The sequence below is a fragment of the Diceros bicornis genome, chromosome 7 (genome assembly GCF_020826845.1).
Source record: "Diceros bicornis minor isolate mBicDic1 chromosome 7, mDicBic1.mat.cur, whole genome shotgun sequence".
NCBI classification, from domain to species: Eukaryota; Metazoa; Chordata; class Mammalia; order Perissodactyla; family Rhinocerotidae; genus Diceros; species Diceros bicornis.
Window position 1 is genome coordinate 24,317,899 of NC_080746.1, and position 13,429 is coordinate 24,331,327.

The 13,429-nt window shown below is 43.9% G+C and overlaps 1 protein-coding gene across 4 annotated transcripts in view; it reads right to left on the reverse strand.

Moving 5' to 3' along the window:
* The window catches only part of DIXDC1 (DIX domain containing 1), a 65,818-nt gene that overhangs the window by 50,080 nt on the left and 2,309 nt on the right, over positions 1-13,429 (reverse strand). Inside the window, exon 1 of one of the 4 annotated variants that reach the window (XM_058545213.1) lies at positions 8,183-8,444. The exons of the other annotated variants lie outside the window; for them this stretch is intronic. Coding sequence (XP_058401196.1) covers positions 8,183-8,242 — 60 coding nt within the window. The 5' untranslated portion in view covers positions 8,243-8,444. Of the gene's footprint in view, positions 1-8,182; positions 8,445-13,429 lie in introns of those variants that run through there. 4 annotated transcript variants of the gene reach the window in all.

The window sequence follows — 13,429 nt, forward strand, 5'->3', positions numbered from 1 at the left end:
CTGTTGAGAGTGAAAGGGACAGGGAGAATGAGGAGGCTTCAGGAAAGGGACCCTGTGGGGAGCTGGAAAGAACAACGACTGCTCAAGATTTCCTGGCAGCACCAAGGACTCAGCTGGGGCTGGAAATCATCATTTTGTAATTGAATCAATCAGCAAGTTATGTGACTTCCTCTACAAGAGCTCAGCAGGCCTGAGCCATGAGTGGAGGAAACCAGGAATGGGCTAATCTAGGACTGGAAATGGTCAGAGGAGAGGCAGTGATCACGAGGGCTGAGGAAGTGAGGATGGTGGTGAGAGTGTATGTGAAGTGACTGATCATGCAATTCGTACCAGGGAAAAGAAATTAAAGAAGAGCTGATAAACTGGAGAGAAGAGTACGGAGAGGAGAATTTGATGCAACAGAAGATAAGTTTAATGGGAATGGAGGAGCATGAAAACTGAGGTTTTGAGCACAAAGCAGAGTTTCAGAGTTCAAGATTTCAGAGGTGGGGCAATTCTGTAGGATAAGTTCCAGGATGTGGCTTCAGTATGTGGTCTTGAAGTGGCACAGAGGGGGACAATCATTGCAGTGGGGACGGTCAAGGAACCGGGAGGCTAGACCATCTTCATCATGGATCCTGAAGTCATTCCAGGAGAGTGGTAGATATTAAAATGCTAAGGATATTTACTGTTCTGCCCACATTCATGTAATTTTAAAAACTGATAAGCATGCCTTCAATGGAATCATTGATAAAAAATTTTTAATTGAAGAAAGGCCTTTATCACATCACTACTATGTCTGTGTGTTGACAGAGACCTATTAAGTGGCATCAAACAAAGAAATCAGAGATTCACAACCGAGTGGGGCTACTCTTATCCACAGGTTAAGGGTTACACTGGCTTTAGGTCTCTTCCACTCCCTTTAAGTCTAATCTCAAGATCTAACCACTAAACTAAGTCTGTTTGTCTCCTCTTTGACCTGAAGATATCTATACTTCGCAACAAGGGGCAGACAAGATCCATTCTTGCTATAAATGCCTACTGCTGGCTCTGAAAAACTTGATTTGAAGGACAAAGTAGATACTTATGAGGACCAGCCTCACCACCCACTTCCCAGACAAAGATGTTTATCTTAAAAGAGGCCTGAAGTGCAAGCCTAGGCCCTGAGTAGCTCTGCTGCTTGGTTTTAACAATTTACTAGAGCTGCTTCTGCAGCAGATGAAATACCATATGCTTTTTGCAAAAGGCTGTTACTTTCTGGGGGTTGGACTAGTAGTTTTATTTTTTTCTTCTTCTTCTTTTATTTTTGGGGCCTCATAATCTTTTTTCAAATTATAACTTGTGTGAAATCTGGATATATAAAATAAGGAGAAGCACAGCTTCTCTGGTTAGGGGCAGGGTGGGGATCCAGAGCGTACCTACATTTCCTCTACCTCCAAACCCCACCCCACCCCCAGCCATTTGAAGTAACTCCTTAGGGCTTCTTGCGGCAGCTGAAAAAAAAAAACAAAACACTGCATTTTGTTTCCTTCTAGCACTAACATTTTGTAAGTCTATTATTCAGTGAAGACAAGATGCAAGAGGTTCAAAAAATGAAATACCTAGAATATTAAGAAATGTATCAACATGACCCTAGTTCTTGGCCTATTTCCAACAACAGCTGGAGAAGCACAGTAGGACCACAATTAGGTTCAAATCAGACCCACGGGGGTGGTGTAACAGCTCTTGGAGTAGCTGCCCCCTCACAATGATTTCCCTTCTATAGGAACAACCCTATTTGCACACACAGCAGAGGGTCCGAGGACCAGGCTGGTATCATATCACCCTCTTCACTGGCCACAGCTGATTGGTCTAGCTGAGCTAGCTGAGACATTTGATCCAGGATTTAGGAATAGAATCAGTCTCTTTCTCTCTCTGTCTCTCTCTCTGACAAAGTTATAAGATATAAAACTTAGATGTGGCCATAGGCCATGTTGTCCACCTGAGAGAGAAAAGTCGTCTGTAGTGAAAGGGAATAAAGCCACCTACAAAAGATAAGAGGTCCAGAGATAAGAGGCAGAGAGAAGAGGGAGAGATCCTGCCAGTGTTTGCGTTCTTGATTTTCATTGTTTCTGAGACTCTGCTCCATCCTTGCCCTTTCCATGGTTTAGTTTTTCAGCCTTTCCTTGGATTCCATGAGTAAGTAAATTCCACTTTTTATCTCTGCTCATTCAAGATGGGTTCTTGGCACTTGCAACCAAACTCATAAAAAAAGCAAGACAGTCAAACACACAATGTCGCTGACAGCATAGAACTAATTTGGGTCCAGAATTAACATCTCAAACTTGATCCGGGGAAGCTAGAAGGATGCTTGTATAATCAGAAGTCTAGAAAGTGTGGGGTTTTATGACAACCTTCTGAGTCAGGCTTCAGGACAAGGAAAAGTAGACGCAGCAACAATCAAAGCTGACGAGACAGACGTTCTCAAGTTGTAAGAGTGTGGTAATAATACCAAGGAGGAACTGGAGGCCTTAGCAACCCCATAATCTCCATCAGCTTCCTCCAAGACACTCCAAATAACCCTACAATATGAGTTAAACTCTCCCAGTATAGACAGTTATGTCCACATTCTTAATTTGTGCAGGAAATCTTGACCTCGAAAGCTTTCTGGCCACCAAATGTAACTTTCTTTCTGTTTTTCTTGGGGACATGCCCTTCCTTCCAAACAAGTTTGTAAACCCAGCCTCTGCTCTCTATCTCCTCTAAGCTTCAAGGTCAAAGAGAATTCCTACAGGGGTCTGGTTTGGTTAGAGTTGCAAAAGCACTGCCTGGGATTCACCAGGGAAGTCTGTGGGACCTACTGCTAGTATAGAAACATCCAAGAAGCTGGTTCTACGGCTCTGTGCTGGCAGGCAAGAAAGAAAAACAAGAAAAGCAGCAGGGCTCTTGTGGTGTCTAGAGAGAGTTCAGCAGGAGACCTGCATGGATCCGGAAGGAAATCGGTTTTACAGTGAAACCAGATACCTGTTTAGAACTCTGAGACCCTCCAGCAGCAGAAGAGGAGGAGATGGGGGCGGGGATGTTGCTGAGAAACTGAGAAGAAGGCAGGGGGGATGGAAACTTTGAGTTATTATTGGCCTAAATTCTGCCAGTAAAAGAACACAATATTGTATTTCTTTTCTATTAACTCTTTCAGGCCCTTACTGAACCAGGAAAAGCTACTTATTCATTGAACCTGCTGGCTAATCAGGTAACAATAAAGTTCACAAGTAAAAATATCATTAAATTTCTTCCTCCCTGTATGGGCAGGGCTCTTCATATTAGTGTTGAGCCCAGCGGTCAAAGGATAATATATCAGAAAGTGAAGAGCTAAAAACTTTCTGAAAGATGTTGTCTCCTAACCTTATTTTAAAATTTCCATTAGTTCCACAAACACTCTGTTCTTTGAGGTGTACATTTTATAAAGAAAGTGCTCAATAAATGCATATGAATGAGGTATCACTGTATAGCCTATGAGTGTCCCTTATCCTAGAAACAGGGCATAGAGCCTACCGTTAGGGCTTTTGGGATTGGTTCCCTATCCCCTTACCATACCTGACTTAAATGGGGCCTGGTTTGGGGATAACAAATAAGGAAATACATTCAGGAAAGTGGCAGTTTGAGTCTTTGGTCCTTACAGCCTAGACAACAAGGCCAGTCATGGCCGACAAAGCGTTTCTAGTGCTCCCCAGACTCTCTGAACTGCCTGGTGGAGTAGCACCTGGCAAACAGGGCCACTGCTCCACATGCCTGGCCAGTCCATCACTCACCACAAGGAACATAAAGCTGCCTGATAGCTTGCTGCCAGGGAGCATCTGTTTAGCTGGCATTGACTCCTGTGGGAACAAAGCCAAAGAGCCTGGGTGAGGAGAGGAGAAATCAGTCAGGATAGAAAAAAGGCTGGGGAGTGTGGTGCTTTGTTACATTAAAGACTTAACAGGCCTTTAATTTCTACAGCAAAGCACAGAGGAAATCATTGTGGAAATGTCTGAAAGCCTCTGGTTGGCCCCATGTTGCAAATCCTACTCCATGGAAGGCACGAGGCACTCAGGAGAGACGTTCGGGGCAGCTGCTCCACTTGCCAATCCTCTTCCTCACTCATTCTATGTCCCCTTTATGGGGCATGACACCAGACAAAGGCTCTTCCTGGATTTCTCAGGGACTCCCAAGTAGATGAATCTCAATGTGGGATTTAAATTTCTATTTTTATACTTGGCGGAAAACTAGTAGGGAAAATCTTCCAGGTCATATGTTTAAAAAGTTAAGGCTCAGACAACCGATTTCCTGTCAACCAACATTTTAATAAATCATTCCCACAATTTTTAGTCCCTCAGGCCATTCACACTACAGCCAGGCACAGGTTCGCTCTTGCCTGACAAGCAAGATTTCTTTTTTTTTTTTAAATTATTTATTTATTTTTCCCCCAAAGCCCCAGTAGATAGTTGTATGTCATAGCTGTACATCCTTCTAGTTGCTGTATGTGGGACGCGGCCTCAGCATGGCCAGAGAAGCAGTGCGTCAGTGCGCACCCAGGATCCGAACCCAGGCCGCCAGTAGCGGAGCGCGCACACTTAACCGCTAAGCCACGGGGCCGGCCCGCAAGATTTCTATATCACCACAATTTTCCCAAGTTTCTACTCTGAACATTTCCTTTACCTCCATTGGCCTGTGAGCTCCACTAGGGGACAGACTCTATGTTATTTGACTTCTATTTCCAGAGCCTGGCATGGTGCCTGGTAAACACAGTAATTCAGTGAATGTCTATTGAATAAGTGCTTGCATGCATGTTTACCAGACTAGCAGCAAAAAAAGTCTGGCCTCAGTGAGCAGGTAGGTAGGTAAATATCTGCTGCTTTTCGTGATATGATTAAGTAAAAGATATCTCTATGATCTCCCACAAACACTATCTCTTTTATGACACTAATCACATTAAGCATTCTATTATGGTTTTTTCAGTACATCTATAAATCTCTCCCTATAAATTCCTTAGAAGCAGGAACCAGGTGTTTTTCAGTGATTTTATCCATCCCCTCACCCAATAAATGACCTAAATAACTGAATGAATGATTATTGGCCAAATCATATTACAGTCTCAGGTCTGTCAAAATCTCCCAACACAAGCACCAAAGTCTTTTTTAATGAAAGTTCAGCCCCCAGAAAAATACTTGCAGAAATTCATGTTGGCATATTAACCAAGGACAACATTCATATGACAACATCAATACCAAGTGACAGAGAAAACAAATAACTAGCTTTGAGGCAGATGCAGAATGAGGAAATTGTGAATGACAGAAAGCTCGGCCAGACCCAGAACATAGGAGACAAGGGATGACAGCCAAGGTGGGCTACAGAATGTGGCAGTAGCCAAAACTTGCGGATAATTCACAATGCAGATTAACCATGTTAATAAAAGGAATTGCAGTGACAGCACTGACGTGGATTAATTCTGGGAGTAATTTGTCAGGTGTGTTGAGGCTAGAGCTTTATTCAGGGAATGTGGTAGAAGAAAATTCTGTGATGCATAGTTATGCATAGTGGTATATGGATTGAGAACAGAGGCCAACAGCGGGTAGAGGGAAGCCTTGATTCAGAGGGCAGGGTTTATCTCTGCTGCAGGGTTCCCTTATAATTAACCAATTAGGGCCATAGCTTCATTTCCTGTGGCAGTATTCTCTGCCATAGAGAATGAGGTCACAGCCCTAACCACACAAACCTATAAAGCACTCGGGTGATGAAGGATAGCTTCAGATATGCTTGGCTCCTTCTCGGGAGATGACTGGATTCATGTGCGGTATTCTTAGCCTCAGTGGGAAGAGTTTCTCAGAGGAATTGAAGTGTATTCTGACACTAGCTTTTAAGTCCCTATTTACATCTTTATCACATGACTCTAACAAAAGAGACTGAATATTACTAGATCTATTAAGCAACCCTAGAGGCTGGCATAGGTCAAATAGGGCCCCATCAACTCTGAAATACTCAATCGTTCCTAAATGTGATACTGTATGTGACAAGAATTATTTAACATAATTTATTACATATGTAAAAGAATTATTTAAACTGTAAGGGACCATTTGAGATTCAACATATTACTATTAGTATTATTTAGATGATGTCAATTTCTCAGAGAAACCAAAAGTACTTACTGGTTATCCGAGTTCAAATCTACTAGTAGAAGGGAATGGATTGCACATTAGCCTGCGGAGGGGGTGGAGAGAAGTTTACAAGATGGGTAGAAAAGTCATTTGCCAGAAAGGGAAAAGAGGCATCCCTGCATTACTCCAGAGATGAATTAATTATAAAGTTGTGTGTCTGCTGTTTTTATGAAGACTCTATTACCACCACAGAAAGAAAACTCTCCCACTCTCCCTTTCCCTTATGTTTTACAAGAATTGGAGGTCTGGAGATATTTATGGAAGGACCAAAGCATGAAAAAGACAGCCAAGTCTCTTGATTTACCTGGCTCTTCTACTGAAAGGTTTGGAAGTGAAAATGGGCAGAAGGCATAGAAGACTAGGAGTCCCTCTGAGCTGGTTTTCTCCTCTTACGAAGACAGTGGGACCTGACACCCAGGGGCTGAGTTAAAAAAGAAAGAGGAGACCATAAGAGGACCTAAGGAGCTTCTGTCACAATTCGTGGATGAGTCAGATGTATGAAGCCTGCAACCAAGGAAGGTCCAAAGGCAGACAGTGAGGAAAGGGGAACCAGGAATACTGGAAGCACTCAAAGAGCTGGCTTCCTGGCTCGTCGGTTTCAACTCTCAGACTGGGTAGCTCTTTGTTAACAACCCCCTTCCATGGTTCAGAGAGGAATGATGCAAAGATGAGGAGCCCTGCAGTGCGGGCAGGATGCAAGCTCTGCCCTTCAATGAAGGTTGTGACACCCTTCAGTCAAAGGAAAATTCTGACTCAGTTGGTTAGGTAAGGACATCATTTCTGCAGTTTTCCTCTCTGTGTCAGGAACAAGGCTGGGGCACAGGGGCCAGAACTGGGGAAGGTTCTGAGGCAAGTCAGGCCGCAGAGCTTCTTAATTAGAAACAGGAATTAAGGAAAGAGCCTGCACTACAGCTGCAGAAAGAAAATCTTACACACAAATTCATGAGAATGGTTAGCTCTGGAGAACAGGCCAGGATTGGAGGGGTGGCCAAGGCACTCAGTCTTGCCTGTAATGCTCATATTCAAGAAGAGAATTTATTCATATATCGTTTAACTAAAAACTGATTTAAAAAAAAATTTAAGAAAGAGAGACATAGAGGGAAGCAAAGGAGAGGTGGAAAGAAAAGGAGAGAGGGAGAAAGGAAAAAAGACACAACTGACAGTCTAGGTCTCCTTGTAGGGGGCTCCCTGGATGCTGGGATAAGGCAACCCAAGGGTGATGCTCCGAAGAAATGGATGACCTATGGAGCAAATCACAAGGGGAAAAGGCCCTAAACCAGAATTTCCTGGGTCACAAGGGAAGGAAATGAAATAAATAACAGAATTTTGAGAGAAAACAAGTGAAGAGAGAAAGACCCCCAGCCAGCCCTAGCCCATACTCCCTGTCAGGCTGAGGCCCCAGTTTTGCACTCTCGCACAGAAGGGGGCAAATGCTGGCTTCTCTGAATTGGGCCCAGAAACTCAGGCCCCCTCCCTCCTCTTAGCTCCTCTCTGCCAATCATGCCCTTGGCTGAAGAGAAATCTACTGTCCTTGGTTTAGAAAGAGATACAAACATGAAGAGGGAACTTCCTATGGACCACCTACTCACCCTGCCCTCTCTCAAACTTTCTACCAATGCAGTGCCATCCCTCCCCTCCCTTGGCTCACCCAGTTAGCCCCTGAAACAGAATGAGCACTTTTGCTATTTATTAAGGGGCTTCCTTGAGGATTTCCTTGGGGAGAATCCCCGGGGAAGGTGGAGACCACCTCCCTTGGAAGGAGATGACCTTTGAATTCGTGGCCCTGTCTTCTGGGCTCAGGTAAACAGCCAGGAAAGTCATCGCCCAGCTTAGCTGAAGGCAGGCGGCCCTTTTGATTTGTCCCGGTTCGATGGTCTCGTCTATACGGTACCCACCACCTTAGCCTCCTCAGGGCTCTGCGGGGGACTGATCTGGGTCCCCGTGAGGATGGGGGCGAAGGAGGACCTCTTCCAGAGATTAGGCGGGAGGCGCTGGGGGAGGGGAGCTGGGGAGTGGGAGGAGCAAACAATTACCTCATTGAAGCCCTCCTGCAGGACGTCCAGTAAATTCCCCCGGGTCAGGCAGGCTAGCATTGTTCCTGCGGGGGGCTTCCCGGGCGGGGTCTCCAGGCCAGGCGGCCGCCGCCGTCGCCTCCTCCCTCTGTACACAAAGACTCTCTGCTCAGCTCATTGGGATCTCTCCAGGGTCCCGCATGCCACTTACTGGAAACCTAGACCCGAGCCAAACTAGCGGCTTCCACTGGGCATGCTCGCACGGGGACCTCTCCTGGAAGAGCCGGGGCGCTGTCGCGGTTCCTATAGAAACAGCAGGGCGCGCACAGGGTGGAGGGGCGCTGGCGGGCGGCCCCCGGCCCCGGGTGTGTAAGGGAGAGCCCTGCGGGCGCGCGGGCCGGCGGGCGTGTGCGCGCGCTGCACACACACACACACTCACCCCGGGCTGGGGGGCAGGCGTGTGTGCGTACGCTGCAGACTTACACACACACAAGGCTTGCAGGCGGGCGTGTGGGTATGTGCGCGCGCTGCTAACATACACACACGCAAGCACACACTGACACACAAGCGGGCTTGCCGGCATGTGCATGCGCTTGCAGTCACACACACACGCACCCACACCAGGCCTGCAGGCAGGCGTGCAGGCGTGAGCGTGCGCTACACACACACACACACACACACAAACACACACACACACACACACGCTGATCGAAGGCCGCAAGTACCCCACCACAAGGTGGGTGGGAAGGGGAGTGACTCATAAGATTCTCCCCCCGACCCCCAGCTGAAAACAGCAACCTCTTTGCACTTGGGGCCTGGACAGTAAGGTTAGGCTAAAGAAGGGGAAGCAGAAGGGAGAGAAGAAAAAGAGAAAGAGAAGAACCATCTAGAAGGAGAGAACAAAAAGAGAATAGAGAGAACTTTAGTTATTGATGGTATTAGGACACATTTAATAGAACAGCAACACACAGAACACACACAACACACAGAACAACAACACAGAATCACAGCAGAAACATGAAAGGTAAACCAAGGATGACCAAGGCTTTACCAAAAAAAAACTTCTTTCTTTCTTTTTAAAATAACTGCTAAAATATAAAACCTGTATTTTTAATGAGTTTTAAATTAATTAAATGGGTTTTAATTACAATAACCACAAAAATGTCCTGGTGCTTTTGAAAGAGTTAGCAAAAGCTTCCTCAAGTGAAACAGAGAGCTATTCCCCTGTTTCTAGTTATTCACGTCACAGCCTTGATTATTTTTAAAAACACTAGTCATTTGTACTCTCAGTGCTCACTCTTGTTTCTATAGGAAAATTGGAAGCTGAAAGAACACTCATATTATGTTACACCTCGTGATCCTGGATTGGGGGGAAGGGTTTTCAGAGTGGTAAGGGCTTGCCCAAGGACACAGCTGGTCAGCAGCAGAGGCAGTTGGAAGAGCTAGGACTCTACACTCACGATTTTGCAGGAGGCCCCTATTCCCTCCCCAAATCCCCATTAGTACCTTCGCAAGAAAAGTCAGTAATAGCTCTTATTCAACTTAATGGCTTCCTCTTCAGGTCACTAGAGAAAAAGAAAATCCTTATGTGGAGCAGCCAGAACTAGCTACATCTTGCCTGAATGTCTAAAGCTGCTAAACACAAAGATGCTTCTGAGAAAAGACACACCTCCCTCTGACCACAGCAAGCAGGAAGCAGAAGGTCGGTAGAGGTGTTCAGTGGCTGCTGCTGGTTGAATGCTGTGAGTTCAGCTCTGGCTAAGGCTGGGGAAAAGCCGTGACACCCAATCAAACTGAACCTCAGCCACCCACAAGTCAGAAGACCACTGTCCTTCATAATCTAGCTGGGAATTTAGCTGCCAAGAACTCCCTTCACTGTGACCACAGTTCATGATGTAACACTCTCAGGTGAGTCACTAACCCATGTTAATGCAACAAGGCCCTTTTTAAAGAGAAGTATGCAACTTCCAACAGCATAAAATTGCACCTAACACATCTACATGCATAGTGATGCAAAACCAAAACACCGAGTTGGTAGATCCCTGGATAGAGGATTCTGATTTGTTAGCCTAGCATGCTTTGGACACAGCAGAAAATATTGAGACATCAGAGGGAGGTCTTGATGACAGTTATCTACACCAAGAAGTCACTGTTTCTCCAACAAGTCATTTATCAAAGTAGGACCTGTGAGCTCTGTTCCTGGGGAAAGATATTAAATCACTGAATTTTAAAGCTCCAAAAAAAAAGATCTCACGTGGCCCAACTCTCTCATCTCACAGATGAAGGAGCCAAGGCTAGCAGAGGTGCTCACACTCAGCAGGTCTGTATGGGGGCTAAGATCTGAACCAAAGACCTCTGAGACCCAGCCCTGTGCTATTTGCCCTGCACCTCACAGCATGCTGGATGAATTAGAGAGAATTGTGGTAAATGGACACAAGATTTATTATAGGGCATATGGTCCAAGATTGCAGTATTCCCTGAAAGTCTATAATAATACTAACCACGCATTCTATAGCAGTGGTGTCCAACAGAACTTTCTGTGATGGTGGAAATATTCTATATCTGTGCTGCCCAATCCAGTGGGCACTAGCCACGTGTGGCTACTGAAAACTTGAAATGTGGCTAATGCAAATATGGAACTAAAATTTAAATGGCATTTCAATTCATTTAGATAGTACAATTTCAAAATATTCTGTTCCATTGTCCCCACAGAGCTATTGAAATGTTCCAAAAATTATAATATTTTCACATATAGTCTGCCTGTCACACTTGGAAAAAGCACAAAATTCCTGTTGGACCATATAATCTCATTTTTTTGCTCAGAAGATACGTTCACCGTATTTATCATGGTCTGCCTTAGAAAGTGGCCCGGGTTAAGCATTGAGCTTGAGCTCTAAGCAACACTAACATTTACTATTCCTTCTATCTTCTCCATCCTACCCTATTGTGATATCAACATAAGAGCTGAGAGAATAAGTGGGTTAGCTAAAAGAACTAGGAATAACTAGGACAACAATCTGCATCCCGTAGTGCTGATACATGAGAAAACTGCAAGTCAGTCCAGGTAGCTGGAACCACTCCCACGGCTGCGGGCCTGTGATTCACTCTGCCTGGAAGGAGAGGCAGAGTGTCCAACCACCTGCTTTCTGCATATCTCTGCCTTGCTGCCTGATTTCTGAAATTATACCAGGCTTCCTCAGTCCTGCATTATTTTAACAATAACGGCAGATACTTCCCTCACCAACTGAAAGCTACCCAAATATCTATACACAACAGCAATAATAGCAAAATGAGCATTTACTCTGTGCCAAGCCCTGTACTAAGCACTTACAGACATTAATTAGCTCATCTGGTGGTCACAATTACCATAAACAGTAGATTTTTTTATTATCCTCATTTTAGATATGAAGAAAGGGAGGTTTGGAGGATAAGTAATTTGCCCCAGACCCTATAGCTACTAAGTGGTGAAGCCAAAGTCCACTGTCTTAATCATTATGCAATACTTTATATGATGCTTGCAGTATAGAAGGTACTCAGTAAATGTTTTTAGTTGAATGAATGAATGAATGAAGGAGACATTGGCAAACTCATTCATCACTTATATTAATACAGATAATAACATGTTAGCCTAAGTAAGACTTTGAGTCTTAAACAGAACTGTCATTTGGTGAAAATATTGACTGTGACTTCTCTCTATGTAGAAGTAAGATGTGTGAAATTCACACCTATGTAAAATTTAACACATCTATTATGGGCAACCATTAATGAATATAAAGAAGCAGAAAGGCAGTGTGAAGAAACAAATAATTAAAATTGTCAATGGAAATGTTTTAAATGACTCTCTGAAATAATTTCTTAATCTTTTTGTTTTCTCACATTAGCAAGTTCCTTGGCAGTAACATATGTTTAAATTTCTATTGCATTTCTCTTCAGAGACATCAGCATAAATATACACAGAAGGGCTCACATCTACCTGCGAAAGTCCAAAACGGGTCCTGGCTCCTAAACTGCTTTTTCTGCCAGTCTGCACCCTTTAATCTTCCTTAGACTATACATTCATCTTGCTGATCAACTGCTCAAATGTCTTCAAACACTCCCTTTTCCTAGCCTGTCAGATATAAATTCCTCATGCCCAGCTCTTAAGGCCTCCCCCCAGACTGCCTGTGCTCAGGTTAGCAGGCTCCTCACTGTCTCACAGATTTACAAGGCTCATTTTCACCTCCATGGATTCACAACTGTCCCTCTGCCTAGAATGTCCCACACTTCTAGGCCAATCTTCACTATGCCTAGTTCAAGTTCCACTTCCTCGTGAAACTCCTCTGACCACTCTTGATTTTGTTAAAATCAAGACAGATGTGATCTTAATCTGTCTGGATCACTCATCTCTGAGATGACCCATGGTTCATTCCTGCTCAAATGTCACTTTCTTTGGCCTTCTCTGACCCCCCTATTTAAAATGACAACACCCTCTCACTTGGGCACTCCCAAACCTCTTTGCCTGACTTATTTTTATTTTTCTTCCTAGCTGTCATCACCATCTTGCATAATCTACATTTACTTGTTTATTTGTTTATTGTCAGCCTCCCCTTGTCCAGAATGTAAGCTCTATGAGAGTAGGGAATTTTGTATGTTTTGTTACTGGTTTATCTCCAGAACCAAGAATATTTCCTGGCACATAGTAAACGCTCCATAAATATTGGCTGAATGAACGTATGACTCTTCCTCTCTTTAAAATTCAAAGGTCATAGCATGCTTTATACTGTGTCATTTAGCACTTAATTACAGTTGATTTAGGAATGTGACTCTTTGTCTCTTTTATGGTATTTCCAAGACAAATATAAATAATTTCTGGTATCATTTTACATTTTCCTCTTACATTTTCCTCTCTTTCATCAAGGTATTCTGTCATTAAATATACATTGAGCACCTATTATATGTCATTATATGCCAGGTCCTATTCTTTTAGCAAAAACTTCAAGAACTCACAGTTACACATAAATACACACACACCAAGAAACAAGACTGAAAGAAAGAATAGTAAAACGAAGACTAGTAAAACTAAGAATCCAATATTAGTATGTGGGGACCAAGTGTACAGGGTGAGTGTGACAGACTGAGTGGGTAGAAAAAGGAAAAAAGAGACAGAATGGTGAGAGACCGAGTAGGATGTCGCCAAAGTAATCACCAGATGCTAGTGCTTAATATAAACTGTACCAAAGCAGATATGCAAATATATTCTACATGAATTTTTTAAATTCATATTTCAAA